This window comes from Macadamia integrifolia, chromosome 9, assembly GCF_013358625.1.
Source record: "Macadamia integrifolia cultivar HAES 741 chromosome 9, SCU_Mint_v3, whole genome shotgun sequence".
In the NCBI taxonomy this organism is placed as follows: Eukaryota; Viridiplantae; Streptophyta; class Magnoliopsida; order Proteales; family Proteaceae; genus Macadamia; species Macadamia integrifolia.
In genome coordinates, this window is record NC_056565.1 from 11468714 (window position 1) to 11489879 (window position 21166).

Consider the following 21166-nt stretch of genomic DNA (forward strand, 5'->3'; position numbering starts at 1 on the left):
TTTTTTGGTAGGGATTAGGGAGGGCTTTGGATTTATTGTGTTGTGTGGCCTATGGGTGATTGGTGAGGCCCTCAACATATCCACGTAGCCCTGGGTTCCACTATGATTCGACCATATCCAGAGTCCAGACTTCTCACAGATAAGGCTGTCTTCCCACTCCATGTCCATGGGCGAAGCACGTGTCGTCTATTCAACTTCTTAGCGCATGAGAAAGTGGCCCACTTAGTAACAGGGTTTGGATGTATGTTAAAAAAGCCATTATGGAGAGGGTACTTTATCTACTGGAAGGATGGAAATATTCTTTATTGACTTTTTAAATTTTGGACTTATTCTGTACAAAACACAAACGATAACCCACCAATGATGTGTTTAGGTTCCTATCTGTTACACTTCCCGCCAGGTTTTTGTTTAGGGTCATGTTCTATGAGCTCCCTGGCAGAGAGCACAGTAATAAGGTGTAAAAATCGTTTGCTGCCTCTGTATTGGTGCACTGAGCATTAGGTGATTGAGAGCTATTTAGGGCACATGTCTAGATGTTATCAGCTGTCCTATTCTCACAACACCTAACCGTTTGCTACAGAGGATGTGGACTCTACTAATAAAGGGTCATAGGTCCAACTACAAGGATAGTGGGTCAGGAAGGGTGCGGAGAGTACTAGCGTAACTTACGCCATTAGCTCATAGACTTTTTTTCCCTTTACTTGTTTCTCCTATGGTGGAAGCTGGGATCACTTAGTAATTGTCTCCATTAGGCTAACCGATTTGAATTTGATCCAGTTTTTTCTAATGTTGGCGGTTATGTTTTTTTCTTTTTAATTTTTGGGAAAAAAATGTTTTTACCAAATAATTTCGTTGTATTTAGCTATTTGCTGGCATTTGCAACAAATGGGAAAAAAAATCACCAATAAGCCAGAGTTGGAATTTCTTCTCGCCATCTTATATGATGAGCCATGAGGTTCACATTGACACTTACTCTAAGTTTCTTTCTCTCACCCTCTCAAATTGGTGCAATTTTCTACTCTAATGTCATGGAAAACCTCTGCCAATAATAAATATATAGGATAGAGAACGCTACCTAGTTGTGTGGTCCCTGTGCCAATATGGGGGCCAATGGGAGTGTGCATAGAGAACGCTGCCTGGTTGTGTGGTCCCTGTTCCAACATGGGGGCCAATGGGAGTGTGCACCCAAGCATTCGCCAGGTGGGGTTGGGATGGTCATTTCATTGCCCGTGTCTAGGCCCATGAGAGCACCGCTGCGTGGCATTCTTTTCTCCTTAATATGTAGAAAATAAAGCTGGTTGATTTTTATTTATTTATTTTTCTAGACCTTGTTTTATTTTAGTACTGCTCAAATAACAGGTTCTGGCAAGCAAGACGAAGATTTGCATGGTCCTTGAATATGTGAATGGTGGTGAATTATTTGACAGAATTGTAAGCAACATCCGTTTCTTTCATAGTTGTTAATCAGAGTGGATACTATTTTATTGAGCCGTCCTGTTTGGACCTTGTGATATATGACTTCCGTAAGAACTCTGATTCAGGCATCAAAAGGGAAACTCTCAGAAGCTGAAGGCCGCAGACTCTTCCATCAGTTAATTGATGGTGTGAGCTACTGCCATGACAAAGGTGTCTTCCATAGGGATTTGAAGGTACCATTACTCCTCTCTAGTTAAAGATTTTCCTCCTTATTCTTACTGAATAGATCAAATACTGCATATATCCCTCGACTGGTTGAATCATGGTCATACCTGAATTTTAGTAACAATGGCACCACTAAGTTGTGGTGACCCAGTGAAAGTTCCAGGGGACTCGCTTGTTTCTCATACTTTCATGTTTTATGGCAGCCTGAAAATGTTCTTGTTGATGTGAAAGGAAATATAAAGATATCTGATTTTGGGCTCAGTGCTTTGCCTCAACATTTTAGAGTATGGGTTTTACAAACACATTTGGTCCTTAGCATCATCTCATGTTTAGTGATTCTATGCATACCTACATGAAACTTTATCAGACAATTTCTTATTTTAAATTTGTTCTGATTGCCATTAGGATGACGGGTTACTGCATACAACATGTGGAAGTCCAAACTATGTTGCCCCCGAGGTGACAATCAACTTCATTTTGATGTGGGTTCTTTTTCTTCTCTTCTGTGGCTCTGCTCACATCTCTAACCATATCTGTAGGTTCTCACCAACAGAGGATACGATGGTGCCACATCTGATCTTTGGTCATGTGGTGTTATCTTGTATGTGATTCTTACAGGGTACCTCCCTTTTGATGACCGAAACCTTGCGGTTCTTTACCAGAAGGTGAACCAGAGAATAGTCTTTAGTACTTTCCGCCATTTACCTTTTACAGAACACTAAATGTACATCTAGGGTAGCATTTTGATGGTTATTTTCTGATCTGATTTGGTTCAGATATTCAAGGGAGCTGTTCAGATTCCCGAATGGCTCTCACCAGGTGTTAAAAACTTGATAAAGAGGATACTAGAACCTAATCCATGCACTCGGATCTCCATAGCAGAGATAAAAATTGATGACTGGTTCAAACAAGATTATGTCCCTGCTAATCCTTATGATGAGGAGGACGACATCTTCATTGATGACGAAGCTTTCTCTATGCAAGGGGTGGTATGAAAATCAGCTAGTCTTTTAGCATACTCCTTTAATTTCTTCATTGTATATATACTGTCTCTATATGCTTTTTTTTTTTTAATTTTTTAAACTGAAGGAAACCCATTGTTTGATGAAGGCAACGGACACAGAGAAGGATCCTGGTTCACCCACTCTAATCAATGCCTTTCAGCTAATTGGAATGTCATCTTACCTGGATCTCTCTGGCTTCTTTGAGAAAGAGGTGAGAGCTTGAAAGCTTTTTCCATTTCATTTCTTCTCTAGTGGTCTGTGAGGATTAGTATAAATAATGTAATTGCTAACCAAGCACTTGAAAAGAGTATGCATGACCTTATTTGAGTTTCACCTTATGGTTTTCTATTTTAAAGTTTGTGGACAATGAGATGAACCTTGGTGCTGATTTTCTTCTCTTTATTTTTTTTTTCCCTTTTACTCCGAATGATTACAGGAGGTCTCCGAGAGGAAGATCAGATTCACATCCAATATTTCACCAAAAGATTTACTAGAGAAGATTGAAGATACAGTCACAGAAATGGGATTCCAAGTCCAGAAAAGAAATGGAAAGGTTTGTAATCTGGAAAATGCAGTAAATTATTCGGACATTAGCACAGGATGAGAAAGATTAAGAAGAGAGTGTCTTATTGTGCAGGACATGTTGATCCGAGAGAGATCTTTCTGAATTGGTATTTTTGTGCTTGCTTATTCATTTCTATACTTTCCTGATTTGCAGTTGAAGGTAACGCAAGAGAACAAGGGTTGTAAGATACCAAGTAGCCTTTCAGTTCAAGCAGAGGTAAGAAACTTAACAAATTTGAAAAATTGGTTGCTGGATGATTGAACATTACATGGCCCTCTATCTTTTCATACATTACTGTAAAGAAAGAGTAGTTTGCCTCTGCAGTGATTGCACCCAAGAGAGCAACCCACGGTTGAGGTCTCACACCTACTCTTCATGTATTGGCTAACAATCACTGGTTGTTTGACTCCTCAACTGTTGTGAAATTTTAATTACAGGTGTTTGAGATAAGTGCAGCTCTGTATGTGGTGGAGTTGAGAAAAACATATGGGGATCCTTCGATGTACAGACAGGTTAGTCAGTGTTCTAAATTTTAAAAATCCAGAAAAAATTGTACTCATGCTGACTCACTTGGTGTCCACCTGATCCGAGTTGATGGGCGATGCAGGAGTAGGAGAGAGGGTTAAGGGCATCAAACTAACATATTCTTGAAATGTGTTTTTTTTTGGTGCAGTTGTGTTCGAAGCTGTCCAATGATCTTGGCGTCTGCCAAAGACAAGAGATTTTGGCCACCCAAGTATCAGTTTAACTAGTGCATGGTTACAGTCTAATGTAAATCCTTTTCTCTTCTATTTATTTATTTTTTTCTTTTTGGGGGGGTGTGGGTTGGTGTGGGAAAGTGAGGGTGTAGATTTTTTATTTTCTAGTTCAGAAATTACTATTCCAGGCTTAAGATAGTTACTTTTCAGATACTGTTTTTTCTTTTTCTTTTTTTGGTACACACAAAGTTCTAAGAAAGGGTGGACGGATAGATATAAAATGAGAGAAAAAGAGAGGATGGGAACCAAGGTTAACGCTACATACACTTTGACCCTCTCTAGACCCCCACAATGGCGGGAGCCCCCTTCATTGGGTACACTAGTTTTTATAAAAATAAGAGAGACATTGCAAAAGGCATCCAGTGGCTTGTAACAACAGAGAGAGACAGAGAGCTATGGTCACTGGTGGTTGACAGAGGAGACTGATTCACAAATCTTTCAGATTGGAAAGGGAGATGAGCCCTCCACTCCTCTCTTTCAGCTCGGTTGATTCACTTTCACAGGTCGGGGAGAGAACAATGTCTTCCCCATTCTCCGTTGTGTGTGGTTGTCTGTACATGGGTAAAAAAAAAAATCCTCTGCTGCCCGGTGCAGTGAGGATTCAGACGGCTAAGTGCATTTGGGGTGTGTGTCCGAATGTTTCCAGCCACCAGATGCTCACTGCACCAATTGCAGAGAATTCTGATTCAATGAAGGGCCATATTGCCATTTTATTCTGTTATACACTGATTTTTAAGCCATCGAATTGACCCTGGAATTGATTCTTGCCATCTCAGAAACCAGCTTAAGAAAAACTAAGAGATTGGGCTCAAAACCAATTCTATAATCTGGGCGTAATGTTAGAGTTTGACACTTCGACATTAAAACTTAAAGAGAATCTGAACCAACAATCAGAATCGAATCCGAACCTGAACCGATCCAAACATTAACAAATCAGTATTAAATAATGAATCATCAAACTTCAAAATGGTGTTTTTACAGAGAAAGGTAGTCTTATGATAGAAAACACTTTCAATCAAAGATTAAATATCCAAGACAGAAAGCTTTAAAGTAGTTAGGTGTCTAGTTGTAACTTAAGAAATGTGTCTAGTTGTAACTTAAGAAATTAACCGGGAAGGAATTTGCTGCCAGGCTGCGTAGCCCCTGTGTGAGGGCAACTCCAATGGGAGCAAATGCACGGGCAACCAAGGAAAGTGAAGATATAAGGCAACCCCATCCTTCTGTGAAGCTCTTTATTCCTTTAATTTTTTTCCCCTTTCAATTAAAAACAATCCTATCTTTTTGAAAGAATGAAATATATGAAGTATTCTCGCGAGTCCTTTCCATTCGTAATCCCTTTGTCTTTACTCATAAGATTAATAAATTTCCTCAAAAAAAAAAAATGATAGAACCTAATGGAATACTCAATTATCATACATTCTTCCTTAAAGATGAGACCCATAAATGGATGTTGTGCATGTATTCTTGCTTTTCAGGTATTTTTAATTCTTTTAAATGATATTTAAAGCATCATTCAAACACATATTAACTATCAAAAGCAAATTTTCTTAAATAATCCAATTCATTGGTTAAGGTGAAATTAGCAAGGAAAAAAAAAAAAAGAGATCATCGTTTCAAGTAAAAAAGCCAATTTCCTTAAATAATCCAATTCATTGGTTAAGTCGAAATTAGCAACAGAAAAAAAGAGATCATCGTTTCAAGTAACTGTTGGCTTTTTTGACACAAGAAAATGGAGGGTATAGAATTTCAACATACATAATATTAAACCAAGTTAGTTTGTGATTTCTTGCAAAATCAGTGGAACAAAACCTGCTCTCTTTTAAATCTCATCTTATCCACAAAAGAGAGGCAGAGTCGAATAACAAGATTTCTGCAACATACAGTTTATCAAGACCATGAGACCAGCCCCTGGTTGGCAAAATAATACTCACATTCCAATTCTAGAGATTATGGAAGCATCTTGTCAATTACAAAGGGTTACAAGTTACAACCATGTCTAGACCCCCAACCCCCACACCCACAAGAAAAAGAAAAAGACTTCCAACCATGTCTGCTATTTAGAAAGCTTCACAATATAGTGCAGCTCACAGGAGGCTTCTAACAATGGAACCACAAAGGGATAACAGAACATATGAATCATGACAACATAGTCTAATCACACAGGAGAAAGATTATGAATTTCAATCATCAAACAACATATCAACAGAAGGCTAATACAATCAGAACCCTATTTGGTTGCTTGAGCAATCATATTGCTTATTGAGTTGGCCTGCTCTTTGGCTGTCTCCACTAAAGAATCCTGCAACCAAATCAGGTTCAACTCAACAAACCTATAAATCTTATAGAAGGAAGACAGTCTTAACTGATCAAAAATACCTGTGCAGCTATAAGACGTGCAACTGTCTTCTTGCTCGACTCCTGAAGTTCACCAGCAATTAAAACCTCATCCAGTACGTAATATGCCTGTAAGGTTTACATCCATAAATTAAGAAAAAAGGGTGATTCTTGCCTGTGTTATTGTACCAATTGACCTTGAAACTACCACACAGGTAATCCAGCCACAGATACAATCCAAACAGTTACAGTAAGTATGGATTCCTTTTTCCTCTTCCCCTTCTTTACCGCTTTACCGCAAGTATTGCTTCTCTTTTTTTTTTTTTTTTTTTTTTGGGTGGGGGGAGAGAGTCCAATTATCAAAATGGTTGCCGTATTTGTTTATTTGTCAGGCCAAAGCTTGGTGGCTCACAGAACAAATTCCCGAGTCATGTGAAAGTTGTGTGCCAAACAGGAATCTAAATTACAGCATGGACTGTCAAAATATTGTATACGTCAACGAAGAAAGAAACATCTGTCCTTACAAAAAAAAAGATCAAGGAATATACCTTGTGGAAATTGAAGATTAAGTCCAACTCACAGACCTAGGGAGAATACAAAATGGGGGAAAGTAACAGAAAAAGTAAATCAATAATCACCATTTATTGTAAACAAGTAAAAAAAAAACGCAATTTTAACACATCATTTAAATTATGCCTCGCAAGTTTGGACTAAGTTCACTCACACTGCCAAAATAGCGGTCCAGTATCTCAACATAGTGGTGAATTATCTCAAGTATCTCTAATTCATTGTCTTCCTGGTCAATACACATGCAGAAATAGAGGCTGGCATATCTGTGTACATGTTTACAGAACTCTTATATCAGTTATTTGTCTCTTAAGAAATCCAAATGTTCCATTGCAAAAGGAATTCCCAGTATAATAGTATGAAACAGCCAAAATTAAGAACACAGAACCTGGTAATGCAGATCATGTGCTACCTTTTATATACAACTTTGTATCCTCTCCACTCTACAAAGTTACAAAGCTTAGGGCCTCTTGTGAGAATCTCTCCACTGAGCTCTCGAATCACCTTAGCATAGGGATGAAAAACATTTGGCAATGTTAGAAAAGCACAAAAGTGTAATATTTTTGGGAAAATGAACTGTCCAAGAGCGCAGTGTACGCTAGTGCTTCCCTGTGTCTATCTCTCTCCTCCCCAATGAAATGACATATCTGCCCCTCTGCTGTGGGAGGCGAGAGATAGACTCTCGGAAAGGAAACTACTCCCAGTTTTATTAACTAATTTAATTTTTCCAAAAATACAATATTGAACATTTATTTTACCCATGTAGATAAGAACGACGAAACCAAAACCCAATGCAAATAATTATGTTCCACCAAACTCAAAATTAACTCCATCATTTACACTTCTACAAAATATAAACTCTTGCTTCACCCAAAAAAATAAAAAACTTTAAAGATAACAATCAATTGCTGATCCCAGCACTGCGGTCATCCAATGTCATTGTCAACCCATCAACTACCAAATGCATTAGGTTTAGATAATGATAGAAAAGAATCATGCAAAAGGTTAACCATCTCCAAGCAGTGATCGATTATAACCACTTGAAAACCACAACCAATAACACAAGGCATTACACTATTCTAAGTTCACTAAGGATGGTTGATCTTGATAGGCTTGCATCAAGAAAAGAAAGATGAAAAAAAGATTGATTAGCTTGAGGAACTATCAGTAGATTAGACAGCTCCACTGCACATATGGGACACAGCTATTCACCCAGTAAATGAAGAAACAGGTCATGAGATGTTCGTAAACGAGGATTTGATTACATGGCAGTGAAAATGTTTGCAAAGACAAGATTGATGACAATCCGCAATCAATGTTCATGTAAAGAGATGCAGCTGTCCTGAAAATCATATGTAAATCGAAGGAACTATAGATCATTTCATTCTTGCTAATTTAAGGAAACCAAAGACAACAATGGTACATGAAACTTAAAGAAGATGAAATATCATTGTTCAAAAATATATTACGAGCTTTAAAAGCATTAAAGTTGAAACTGACATTTTCTACACCCAAGCATAACCTTTTTCTTGTTGCTCCTTATTTCTTTTGAAAATTTGGCACAACACATATCAACCAATAAATCCAATAATTAGCAAAGTATTCATACACAAAGTTATGAAATGAAACACTTTATGGGTTATTATATAAGCAGCGACCTTGCATTACACTTGTTACCATCACAAGGTCATGTCTTATTGCCATGTGGAAGATTTGGCCAGGTGAGGGTGGGTCTCCCACCCCCCCCCCCCCCAAAAAAAAAAAAAAGGAGGTTGGGTGTGGGTTTGTCTATGTGTTAGAGGATCTCACACTCGTTTAACTGGCCAAATTTCAGCCCAAAACAAGCAGTGGAAATAGTAAAAAGACAACTTAAAAGTTTAGTAAAACTACCACATGCCATTGCACTGTAATAGAATCTAGCCACATTTATGTAACTCTTTCACTTTGAATCCAGTTTTAAGGCATCTTGCCTACTTGTCTCGGGTTGGAACTTGACCCATAAAAAGGGTGTGGGCTTCCTTTATCACATGGGCCCACCTATGGTTACTAATGTGGCAAGTCATCATGGATGTGAAAAATTACAGACAGTTGTTACTCATACAAGGCCCCTTTATCTTATGATTATTACTTACAACCAATACCCTCTTATAATCAGTAAAACTTCTGTCCATCCCAAATAATAGTGGCACGGGAGGTTCTCTATCATGTTAGCCTGTGGATAAAAAATATAAAATAATACGAACAAAATTTGAGAGTGATGAGCAATGTGATTATTAAGTGTTAACTACATCTCTTTCAGGGATGAGGCCAGTGGAGCAGGCATACTCAACAAAATAATTTCATGGCATCAGCCCACAGGATTTCAGGTGTGATTGGTGACCTATCCTGGAGATCTGATACTCTACTGTGAAGATATGTATCTTTTGGTTATTTTGTATGTTTCTGTATAGGATGCACAGTAATAGACTCTTAACATTTGTAATACGTTTATATCTTTTTATTCATTAATCAAACATAATTTTGGTGTCGCTGATCAAAAAATATTTTCTCATTATTGTCAGAAACGCAAAGGTGTTACCCCTATAAAATCATGGTGACTTGAGATATTAGAATTTGAACAGTAATGATGCTAGATAACAAGGATGACTCGGTTTAATAGCATCTATTAATAACACAAAGACCAAGGAAATTTACCTTAGATCTTTCCTTCTGGGAATAAGGAGAATACCATTTTGTCAACCTCACTTTTCCTTGTCGACTGATAAGAAGCACAAAGTGAATCTGGCACAAACAAATAAATATCAAAAACCACGCAGGAGCAAAAGTGGGAACAGTATGTAATCTAAAACACACATAATCAAAAGAAACTAGGGGCTCAAAGGTTGGACTAATTCATTCCAAAAAGAGCTCTTGGTTCCTGGACAGCCCACCTAGCAAGCGTTTGCTGCATGGCCCAAATATCTGTCATGTAGCAGGTCAGATGGGCCCAATTTTTGTGGGCAGGTATATCCCAAGGTCCCTGCTCACAATACCAATTTCAGCCAAACAGAGCTTGCCAAGTGGAAAAGTAGAGCTTCAACAAAATTCAGCTGTGGGAGACTGCACAATAATGACCAGAGTACTGTAGGCATGTTTGGATATACATGAAGTTGCATGCCAATACAAGGGCGGGTATTTAATTGAATTTGAGTATGAAACATTGACACATGGAAAGCTAATCTAGACCATAGCCTCTCTATCCAACGGTAAGAATTGGCACATTATCTATCCATGTGGCACAACGATATAAATGCAGCGGAGGAAGCGCTTCCTATGGTGCCACCTAAAAGCCTTTCTGCCTTCCAAAAATTAAATAGTGATTTTTCTAGAGCAGTATGTTGTTTGCATCCAAGAAGGAGATTATTGTTCAGATGACAGAGTGAACCTCTTCGAGTGGAATATTACACACAAATTTAAGAAAAAAAACCTGCTCTTACCTCAGAGAGTTGTTTTGATTACTGGTACAAACTTTTATTTTTATTTTTATAATTAGAAAAGAAACTACCTTTGAGTTCTTTTCAATACTGATTCAAGGAGAGTTTTTCAATTGACCGAAGAGAAATGACACATTTCTTATGTATACTATCTGCATACCCAAGAGTTTTTTCATTGATTCTGTAACTCAGAATCATGATATGCATAGATGACACTCCTGTCTGAAATGTACAGATAGATTCATGTAAACATGGCTTTAAGTTAACCTAGAGTTATGCTCTTCAAGTGCTTCAAGAAGGTATTTAGAGTAGAAAATAAAAGACATTGAATACAAGCTTATACAAGAAGCTTCCCTTCTGTACCAATAGGTTCTCCAATTCAAGTAAAGAAAACATCGTGGGCTTCAGGAGAACTCCTAGAAGGTGAAGGTGTTGGTCTTCTAAACAAGTTTGATATGACTAGACTTCCTTCCAAGTAAAAGAACTATTTTTTACAAACAATGATGTCTCAATAATTAATTAAAAAAAAAAAATCCCGTGGCAGCTTCAAATGTAATTAATTGTTGGATAAGATAGGGTAGACTTTTCACAGTTAACCTTCCTCCAAGATGACTTCTAACCCACTTCCTGGATGATCTCTATGGCACCTCCATTCTCCATAGCAGTTTGGATAAGAAAGTTATATTATCTCTCAAAAAATTCTCTGGTTAAGTCCAACATTCTCCTTTGGTTGGCTTACCATGTCACAGGTTATTAAGTTGTCCTTTTTAGGCTGCCCTATCACTTAGAGAATTTTTACTTGTGTCTATCAATCTTAAAACTCTATGGGGGTGTTAAAGGTAATAAAACAAGGCTATCCTTCCTCCAAGAGAATTCTTACTTGTTTCCATTCTCTTGCATGGTTTCTACAAGTCAAAATCCAAGAAACTTAGCTATCAACCCCTCCCCCTCCCCCCCACAACACCCCCAAAACAAAACAAAACAAAAAGAATGATTTCAAGATTCACGAGTTTAGTGACCTTTGAATTCCATCGGGAGGAAACACGAGGTATCTAGGAGCTACCCCTCAACTTGCAACCGTACAAATCTCCACAAAAATAATCTCCTCCCAGAGTTCATGAAGGAAAATAGGGTCAGTTTTAACTATAAATGGTAAGCTTCAATCCCTTCTCTGCCAACAAAATTATCTGCCCGTGTCAAGGGTTCTTTAGTCTCTACCATCACGGAAATGTCTAGTTAGGTGAATCCCCACAAAGGTGAAAGGGAGAGCATAGACAGGATCTCATTGCCAAAGGATTTGTTTTACTTGAAAAGAACCACCGACACACAATTAATGATACTAATTAGTGGCATGCAAGATGCATTCTCATACTCATTGCATCAATCAGCAGCCAAGTCCTAGTCCTTTACATTCCTTACATAGTTCAAATACCAATTAACAACATCATTGGCTTTCTCAAGATCCGCATTATAGACCTCTCATTACTTACGCAAGCTTCTCATTTCATCCAATCATTAGCAATCAGAATTTTATCCAGAATCTGTTTGTTCTTTCAAAGAGATGAAAGAACTTTTTCTTATCTTCATGAACAACTTCAACAATGATTATTTATGCACTATGAATTATCAATTAAGTTCATTGGTCTAAAATTTTAAGTTAAAAAAGAAAAGTTTGTGGAGGGAGAAAAATTCCTTCACATAGAGGGAAATTCAACCTCATATACGATCACCGAAAATGTATCTCTTTTGTATTCAAGGTGTTCTATGTTGTCTCCATTTGAGGGCATTTTCAGCTCTTCGTTTTACTCTTCAAATTGGGGTCATCAAATCTTGGTAGAATTTCTGGTATGTTTTCCCTTCTTCAACTGTTCACCGTTGTTGTACAAGCTTAACCTTACCCTCATCTGTTGTTCTTCACTTCTTCTTTTTTCCCTGTGTGTGGGTTTTTTTTTTTTTTTTTTTTTTTGGTGGGGGGGTGAGGATGAACAAACTCTAACATACAATTAAGACATAAGATGTGAAAACAGTAATTAATCTATGCCTATTATGGTGCATCCACAGTTTGGGAGAAAAAGAAGACAAAAAATACAAAAGAAATTAAGCTTCTCTCCGTTACCCTTTTCGACTCATTCAGAAGCCTCAGTGGAAAATAAAACAACATAACACGAAACACAATTCATCAGCAGAGGTACAAGAAGCAACAACAAATGGAGCGGACTAACTGTTTCTGATAACATGTAAACAATGTCGGGGTCAAATCTATAGAGAATCAAGCCGTAGTTCTGCAGATACGGGCTACTGAGGTAGAAGCCTCAGAAAAAAAAAAAAAAAAAAAGGAAATTTCAAAGGTGAGGATTGAGGAATCACCATTTTTGGCGTTCTTATTGCGTAAATCTCCCGCCTTTTCTCCGAACTTCAACGAAGCCGAACTAACGACTATCGAGCCCCGAAAGAAGAGACACCGAAAGCCTAAAATTGGACAGAACGAAAGGGTAACAAGGTTAGCTGAGCGTCGTCGTTGGAGCCAGATCCATCGGAGGACAGGACCCAGATGCGGGAACTTTCCTTATTATTTATATGTACAAATTGAGATTCCTCTGTTGCTATACCTCCTTAATTCTTCCGAAAAGTATAACATCCGACGACCGGTTGGAAAAACTTAACATACGGGAGAGGTTTCCCGGAAGACTGCGTGGCCCGCGCCAATCCGAGGATCAATCAGAGCGTGTGTAGAAGCATCGACATGGTTAGAAATGTCATCCTTTATAAGGGTGTGGCAATGATTCTGGTTAAAAAATTGACTCACACCCAGGTTATAGACAAGTAATTACAACCCCTACTTTCTACCAAAAAGAAAATTACAATCCTTACTCATAGACTCAGAGCCAAAAAAATAGAATAATTTAATTTCCCCTTTTTTTTTTTTTTTTTTTGACAAATAATAATTCAACTTTCCTATGTTAAAAGGTTTTGGTATTTTCAAAAACAAGCTTCAGGATACTATTTTTATTTTACTATAAGTAAGGCGACTGCAAGGCAATAGTTAAGTTTCGTTCGTCATTTTATGGCCATGTGTCTAGCGCTGTTGGGACTACATTGCCTTATAGGGTTCTTTTCTCCTTAATAAAATTGCGTAATTTCATGTGTATTTTAAAAAATATATGTTAAAGGATGATGAAAAAGAATAAGTGAATGACACATGATAAATTATTTTGAAATAATTATTTTTTTACCTATGATTTTGAAAGAAAAAAAAAAATCAGGGCAAATCAGATAAATGTTGCAATTTCTTGGTTTGTCACTCCGGTTTCATTTAGATACATTCAAACTTCCAACATTTAGGGAATGAGCTTATTGTCTGATGGGCGCTATCAGATATATGTCTAATACAGGACACAGGAGGTCATGTGTTTGAACATCCGTTTGTCCCACCATATCCCCACCCCCAACTCCCCCCTCCCCACCATCTATGGCCCCACCGGTCTCTGTAGACTCTAAAACTTCAAAAAACTGGTTTGGAGTATAGATCAGGCCCCACCGGTCTCTATAGACTCTAAAACTTCAAAAAACTGGTTTGGAGTATAGATCAAGATGCAAGAAGTACACTGCCCATTTATAGCAATCTATATCCTTATTACCTTTCCATGCTGGTTGTTTGGACCCACCAATTACAAATGGGTCAGGTTTAGAACCATAAGGCACCATTTGACAATATTCCATTTCTGCCGTTTCTACGATTTCTTGTTCCCAAAAACAGAGAAACAACCAAAAAAACATTTGATAAAATTGTTAAATCAAAATTTATGCTTATTTACAAACGAATTTTAGAGAGAAAAAAAAAAAAGTTGTTGTGCCCAATAAATCTCTCAACTATTTAAATCTAAAATGAGGCAACCGAACTCTTTCTCCCTTTTAGGTATCCAATGATACTACTGGGTTTTTTAGTGGTATTATGTCTGCAAAAAATGTTTCGAGAAACAGGTTTATTAAACACAAAAAAATCCATTTTTGTTTTCGGAAACACGAAAAGTAATTTCTGCTGTTTCCAGACACAGAAGCAGCAGAAACGTTATCAAACGGTGCCAAGTCTACTTATCTCAACTTATTTCTGTTCTCTCCCATTTCCCACCACCCACCTTACCCTTCGAAACTTTCTTAGTGAGGAGAGGAGACGGCTTTCCATTCATGTTTACCTGTTTAGTTTACTTAAGAAATGCGGCTCACTTCACGTTCCTGGCCAAGGATCCTGATCACTGGAGAGGACTGGGGTGACAAAATGAGGGGCTGAACTGCTGAAGGTTGTAGCATCTGGCTGGAGCCTGAGGAGGATGTTTAGTCTCACCAGCCACTCTCCAGTTGCTCCCCCTTTCCCTTCACTTCCAGTCACTTCTTTTGGAACCAAATGGAGGCGTAACATATTTCTAGAGTTCAGAAGTTGGTCGTTCCATTAAAAAAGTTTGAGATGCCACTTGCATTCCATCATCCATCAAACTCAATTGATCAAAAAGATTTCTAACCACTTAAAATGGTGAAAAGGAAGGCAATGCAGAATCTCTGTTTCATTTCCAGTTCATATAAATGGTACTAGCAATTCTCAGATAACCATATATTTGATATAATCTGATAGGAAAAACAATTCTCATAGTTCCATCCTACAACATGGTATTAATGCATAAAACATACAATTTGAATAACTGGCCTGTCTTCTGGAACTATAAAGATTATTGCAGTTCACACATAACCAACAAACAGGAAATTTGATTAGAAACTGAATAGTCCCCTTGTCACCCTGTTGTTACAAGGTTAATACAAAGTGTTGATGACAACTGGGGACAAAGCTTTATACACATACATAACCTATCTTACTAACAGCCTGTTGCCAAGCTCTTCGTTATTGACCTGTATTAAGCTACACCTGTCAGTCATTTGAAGCTTGTCATCCAAAAGGCTTTTGTACTTATAATCTGTGTCCTCCAAATCACGCATAACTTCAACCTAGAGAGGAGGAACATAAAGTAACATCATAAACAAATCCGATGAGTAACAAGAGAACCAAGATCCTTTCCCTGTCTCCTAATGGAGGACTATATGTGCCATGGTCATTGATTTAATGCACCATCTTAAGGCCACATTTAGGAAGGTGACCACAAAATCACATCCTCTGGTTAGCTCAAACCACCAGATAAACAGTTTTTAAATTGTCATTATTATGGATAATCATGTTTAAAATGACCTCATGCTTCACGACCTGCCATGTGGCAGTACGTGAATGGGTTTATGTGGTAGAAAACATTGCACATGTCCCACTGCAAGTTTCAACCCAGAGGTAGGGAAAGTGCCTTAAAAAGTGAGTTCAAATTACATAAAAAATATTAAAAAAATTGTCATTAAATTCCATTATAGTGAATAGGCATTCCTGTAATTTTATGAAACTTCAGATGCACTAGGCACTTCCCCTACCTGTTTTGGCCTGGAATTTAATTAGTAGGACATGTAAGAGGTCCTCTATCTGGATCCACCCATGCACTGCCATGTGGAAGATCATAAAGTACAGGGTCACCATTAGACATCACTAAGCATAGAGACAATTAGAAGCTCCCATTTTTAGGGAAGGGAGTACTAAACAAGTTTTACATTATACCAGCAACCATGAACTCAGTTGCTATTAGATCAAATGATCAAGTAGTTGGGGTGACAAATAGATGAAATCGAGTCCAACTGGTAGTTTGGTCTGGCAATTTCTTTCTCTTTTGAAGTTTCAAAGTTTCTTGATATCCAATTACTAGATCTTTCAAAAAAACACATTACCTGCTTTTGAAACAAATCAAATTCATCAGAGCTCAGGGATCCATCACTGTTTGCATCAAGAAGCTGCATCATCTCCCGGGCATCCTCTCCCTTGGCTCCTAGCTCTTCCATCACTTCTGTAAGTTCTTCAATGCTGATCCTACCATCCCCATTCTTATCAAGAAGGCGAAAAATTCGATTCCTCCGATCAATCTCAAGACCTCTATGACTTGTGGAAGGGAGATCTTTAAGACGCACTGCTGCAAGCTCAGCTGCAGCCATCATAATGGCCTTGAGCCGTTTTGCCTGAGCATTACTAAATAGTTAGAAAAATTACATTGTTTCTAAAGCAACGTCGCTCAGAGGAATATCAGAGGAATTCCGTAGCCTTGAACATTAAATGGAAGAAAAAATGACAGCAAAAAAGCTAGCCCAAAGTCATTCAATAAACCCCTCCTCCCAGAAAAGATTAAATTAAAGGGACAGAGAAAAGAGATGCCCCTTCACTCTGAACTGGAAGGTAGTATTCAGCAAATAGTGAAAGCTCTAATGTATGTTTGGACTTCTTGTTCGAGAATTTTGAAATTGTTTTTCATTACACCCACAAATAAGAAAGGAAGACTAACCTTAAACTATTTGAAAGAAAGATGATTTGCTAAAAATGGCTAGTAACTAAGAATAGAGGACAAAAAACAATAGAATAAAGACACAGTGCTATATGAATTTCAATTGCATGATGAAGTCAAACTTACCTCCTCTGGATCTGTGAGGCCACCTTTGTACAATGAATGGGATGCAGTTCCACCAGCCGCAAACATGTCCATCTCTGTGCTGCGTATCTGTATTTCCATTAGAGGCCTAGTCCTGCCATTCTCACTAAGATCAACTGCCATATGTAAACTCTTATATCCATTTGCTTTGGGTCTGGCGATATAGTCTTTTGACCTTTGTGGTATTTCTCTCCAGAGCGATTGGATCATTTCCCTTGCCCTGTAACATGCTTTCTCACCCATCTCTGACATGTTATCTCCAGGTCTAGGGTTCAATAAAACTCGCAACCCTAAAACATCATTTACTTCTTCTGGCTTGCGACCATCCTTCAAAAGTTTCTTCATGGTGCTGTAACGGCTTTTATACCGACCTTGGATTGCAATCTTATCCACCATTTCCCCTAATGCAGGATCGCTTTCTAGACATTGGAGCAGCTGCTCCTTGTACATATCTATGAGTGGTATACTTCCTGTTTCATGGCTTCTCAACCATGCATCCACATAAAGGTATGAGTAAGGAAACAAGTATCTGAAGGACAGGTCCTCCAGCTCAAGTGATACGGTGTCAGTACCAACAACATGAGCTAAGGGTGCATATATCTTCATAACTTCCAGAGACAACCTTTGTTGTTCATATCTTGGGAGGTAATCCAAATGTCTCATTGCATCAAGCTTCAGAACAAGGTCTAGAATCAAAGCCCTAATGCCATAGTAAGTTAGGCAGTACTTCCTCAATGTTGCAGCACTATCATCATCCAAAATTTCCACTTTTGAAGGTATTTCCCTTAAGCGCAAGCTTTCATGCAAAAGATGAGCAGTACCAGTGCCAACATGATGCCCAACTTCACGTATGGATATAGCACTTGCCTCCAGAACTTCTCTCAGTATGGCAGCTGAAATAACTTCTGCGTCCATCTGCAATGACCTTTATGATAAATACATAATAAAGGCAAAGACATTACAGTAGACTCGTGGCCTTGCTACAGAGATTTTGCTTTTCAACCTAGAAAAGGATCCTGAAAACAGGAAGCAAGTAACAGAGAGATCCAGAAACTTTTGGACAACATATTAATGAAGAATTAGATCTAGAGCTCAGGAAGACATAATTTTATAAGAAAGATCCTGACCACTTCCCATTATATAAGAAAATGATAAAGATTGGAATCCGATCAGACTCATAAGACTGTCTTAACAAAAGATATTATATAAATATATATATATATATACACACAAAGAATATTCAGAAAACCAGTATAAACCAATTAAGAAGATTTTCTTTTGCGTGAATGCGAAAATTAAGACAATAAGACCCCACCCCAAGGCTTGCTTATTACAGAACAGAACTGTTACAAGTCTGTTTCATGGGTTTTGCTTGGTGTAACCACAGTTAACCAAGCCTAGCACCATAATGGGCAAAAGGGTAAAACCTTCGGTTAGAATCTCGTACGATAGGAGGTATTTTGGGTAGTCAAACAGTCAGCCTCATCATGGTGTTCTGTCTTATAGGCAAAAGGGTTTTGTATTTCTAATTTGTCATCATCCATGGTTACATGGAGACCAACCCAAGTTTTATTACCCTCTTATTAACACTCCTACATGTTGACTCAAGTAAAACAAAATTATAGTCACATCAATCAACATTGTTGTCATAATCAGCATTCGTTCTAATACTCATTATGATTACCCAATTTCATGTTCATCATTTTTCACCTATATAAATTTATATTCATTTTTCTTTGGACAAAAAAACTTTATCAATTAAAAAGAAAAAGAGGAAGTATGCACAAAAGAAAAAATATAGAGACTCACAATCTTAACCCCAGCGTAGTATCCCACCATATATAGATTTCCTGCCAAAGACCTCAATAGGAATCAGATGTTCAGCAGAGAAGCAACAAATCAGATCTCTCTAACAATAGGAGATCCTCTAAGGACACCCAGAGTCTGGACAGCTTATCTGAGCCAACTGGTATGCTTAAAGTCTCTCTGAATTTAGTTTCTAGATACAAGTATAATTTCTTGAATTCCCATATCAAACTTTTATAGGTCAAGGAAAAAGCAAGCCCATTTTCTTTGTTCTTCATCTTCCTTCACACACTCCACACACCCCCCCCCCAAAAAAAAAAAAAAAAAAAAAAAAAAAAAAACAGTGGGAAGATTCCTATGAAAAGAAAATAATATAAATCATTGACTGCAAAATTTTCTTAGAAAAACTTCTCCTAAAATCTATCCAGCTTCTCCATCTTTCATTACAAAAACCACATTTATGCGAAAAATAGTGTTCATTTTTCCTCAAGACTACAAAATGAAAACCATAGGATTAATAATCAGACAGTGAATCAAAAGTTGCAAATGTAAGATCACCAGAATCTAACAGAATCACACTTAAGATTGGAATTTATTCAGACCATAATTTGTAAGACCTTTTATGAAGCATGCATAAAAAATTAAGTCACAAGAATACCTCCTCGAGCAATAAATAAAATATTATATTGGTGAGGGAGTTATCTTATGTAAGCATCGTTGGAATCTCGACTTAAATCACTGGTCTAACTAAGAGTATTTACTATATTTTGTTTTTCCAAGATCTTGTAGCTATCAATAGCAAGGGAGCTATTCAATTAGAAGATCCTGCAGCCCTCAGAGGGACAAAAATCTAAAGAGACCTGTCATCCATTTATTAACAGGATGGAAATCTCAATCCAGTGGCCAGTCCTGTCCTTGATATTTATCTGAGAAGAGGAAGAAATAAGAGAACTGCTGGGTCATCCAATTTTATGTCCTTCATATTTACCAGACCCCAGAGAAAGGCAAAACTGGTTCTGCTGTAACACTAGTCGTTGAGATAACGGTTGAAGCAGTTGAAGAGACATTAAAAGGGTCAGTCAAAAGAGGTATATGCTCAGGAGTGATTAATGATTTTGTGGAGATTTTCCAACCATCAAGTTCCACAGTGAAACATCTAAATGGTTCATGTGAAATCCAACAGATCAACTAAGAACCCCACTTTGCATTAGTTCAATGAGCTAAATGATCATGACCATTATCTAAAATACCATTGCCAGAATTTTAATTAAATAAAAATATTTTGTTTCATTAACTTGTAAGATCTCATTATCACAATTTCATTTTGTTAAGAAAAAAAAAGATGATGTTATTGCTATTTTATGCTTTAAAAAAAAAATAATAATAATGCCAACTTGATATGAGTCCATCTTGAAGCATCACATGGTTGGAGCCAGGGAGGTGGGGAAGGGATTTCTACATCCCTATTTAATAACTTTTAAATAGTGACTACATAACTTGCCAATAAGTTTCTTTACTTTCAAAAGTTATTACCCACTACTAGATAGCTAGGTAGTCTCCCTTAATAAAGAGTTATTATGATCAAAAGGCCTTTAATCGTCTCATATTCCTTAATAGAGGTGCTTTTTTTCTTTTCTTTGCGATGTGTACAAAAAAAAAAAAAAAAAAAAAATCCTTTCCCGGAAAATCAAAATATTCTTCGGATCATCTGTTTAAACTAACATTCTATCTAGTTAATCTGTTGGGCGAGGGCCATCCATATCTGTGTCTGCGTAGATTTGGGAATTGTGTTTACGGAGGCAATCATCTCTGTATTGGGCTAGTAAATTAAGCAGGCAAAAAATCAATCCAGAAATTTGATACCTGAAGATCGGCAAGTATGAGCGCGACTGAGAGGGCTTTAGATAGCGGAGAGCGTCCATCGGGAGCAAAAGGCAATGCCTGCAACACAGGGATGGAGAGCTTGAGAGAATTGAAGAGTAAACGTGAGGAGCTGGTCGAGATCACGTTAATCCTCTCTGTCAGCTCGTTGAATGCTCGGACCAGTTCCGTCACCATCCTCCCTCCTGGCTGCTCCAGCGCTTTAGGAGCACTCGCAGTAGCCGAGGGTCCCATAAAGGATAAGCGAACTCCGAGGGCCAGACTCCGTTGTTGACATCGTCGTCGCCCTCGCCCGTATGTGATATTCGGATGACATTTCCATAGTAATGAAAAACCAGTTTCCGATACCCTACTTCTAGGAATTGGTTGCAGAGAGAAGCCAAGCCTTTTGAGCTCCATGAGTCACAGAGAAGTTTTTCACTGTTTCGTCATCTTGATTTGTTGATGATTTTTGGTAGTTGGCACTATAAAGTTTTGTATATGCTTTAGAAGCAGAACAGTTGGTCCTGAAAATGCCACGTGAGCATCCTAACGTTTAGTCACTCCCGGAGTCAACCAATCAGTACTAAGAATTACCACA

The 21166-nt window shown here is 37.9% G+C and overlaps 3 protein-coding genes across 4 annotated transcripts; 1 reads left to right on the plus strand and 2 right to left on the minus strand.

The window, feature by feature from the left end:
* Nucleotides 1-1359: 1359 nt before the first annotated feature.
* On the plus strand, nucleotides 1360-4689 carry LOC122088653 (CBL-interacting protein kinase 1-like; the record flags this gene model as incomplete). 2 transcript variants are annotated; one of them, XM_042657970.1, is given in 11 exon segments in its annotated part: nucleotides 1360-1431; nucleotides 1542-1649; nucleotides 1845-1925; nucleotides 2047-2100; nucleotides 2181-2306; nucleotides 2418-2630; nucleotides 2752-2856; nucleotides 3082-3198; nucleotides 3364-3426; nucleotides 3648-3722; nucleotides 3884-4689. In XM_042657970.1, coding segments are annotated over 11 exon segments (1089 nt in total), but the record flags the coding sequence as incomplete, so codon positions are not given.
* A 1191-nt stretch (nucleotides 4690-5880) lies between these two features.
* Nucleotides 5881-13106, minus strand: LOC122088127 (AP-1 complex subunit sigma-2). The gene is made up of 8 exons (XM_042657288.1): nucleotides 12952-13106; nucleotides 12710-12811; nucleotides 9564-9650; nucleotides 7282-7373; nucleotides 7027-7135; nucleotides 6851-6886; nucleotides 6345-6431; nucleotides 5881-6267 (listed from the first exon to the last, which is right to left on the minus strand). The coding sequence occupies exons 2-8, from the start codon at nucleotides 12710-12712 to the stop codon at nucleotides 6196-6198; spliced, it is 486 nt and encodes a 161-aa protein (XP_042513222.1). The 5' UTR covers nucleotides 12713-12811; nucleotides 12952-13106; the 3' UTR covers nucleotides 5881-6195.
* Nucleotides 13107-14933: 1827 nt separating this feature from the next.
* LOC122087964 (probable GTP diphosphokinase CRSH, chloroplastic) lies at nucleotides 14934-21049 on the minus strand. Its single transcript, XM_042657098.1, has 4 exons — nucleotides 20569-21049; nucleotides 16882-17814; nucleotides 16151-16435; nucleotides 14934-15337 (listed from the first exon to the last, which is right to left on the minus strand). Exons 1-4 carry the CDS (start codon nucleotides 20983-20985, stop codon nucleotides 15200-15202), a joined length of 1773 nt encoding a protein of 590 aa, XP_042513032.1. The 5' UTR covers nucleotides 20986-21049; the 3' UTR covers nucleotides 14934-15199.
* Nucleotides 21050-21166: the final 117 nt, after the last annotated feature.

Bases quoted from the DNA above. Each gene is read 5' to 3' on its own strand.
- LOC122088127 (XM_042657288.1), bottom strand. The intron at 7,374-9,563 runs GTAAATTTCCTT...CCCTATGCTAAG, and splicing joins CCCAGAAGGAAAGATCTAAG to GTGATTCGAGAGCTCAGTGG. The intron at 6,887-7,026 runs GTGAGTGAACTT...TATTCTCCCTAG, and splicing joins TGGACCGCTATTTTGGCAGT to GTCTGTGAGTTGGACTTAAT.
- LOC122087964 (XM_042657098.1), bottom strand. From the start codon at position 20,985: ATGGAGCTCAAAAGGCTTGGCTTCTCTCTGCAACCAATTCCTAGAAGT. The intron at 17,815-20,568 runs GTATCAAATTTC...AGGTCATTGCAG, and splicing joins TCATACTTGCCGATCTTCAG to ATGGACGCAGAAGTTATTTC. The intron at 15,338-16,150 runs GTAATGTGTTTT...CCTCCTCTCTAG, and splicing joins TTGATTTGTTTCAAAAGCAG to GTTGAAGTTATGCGTGATTT.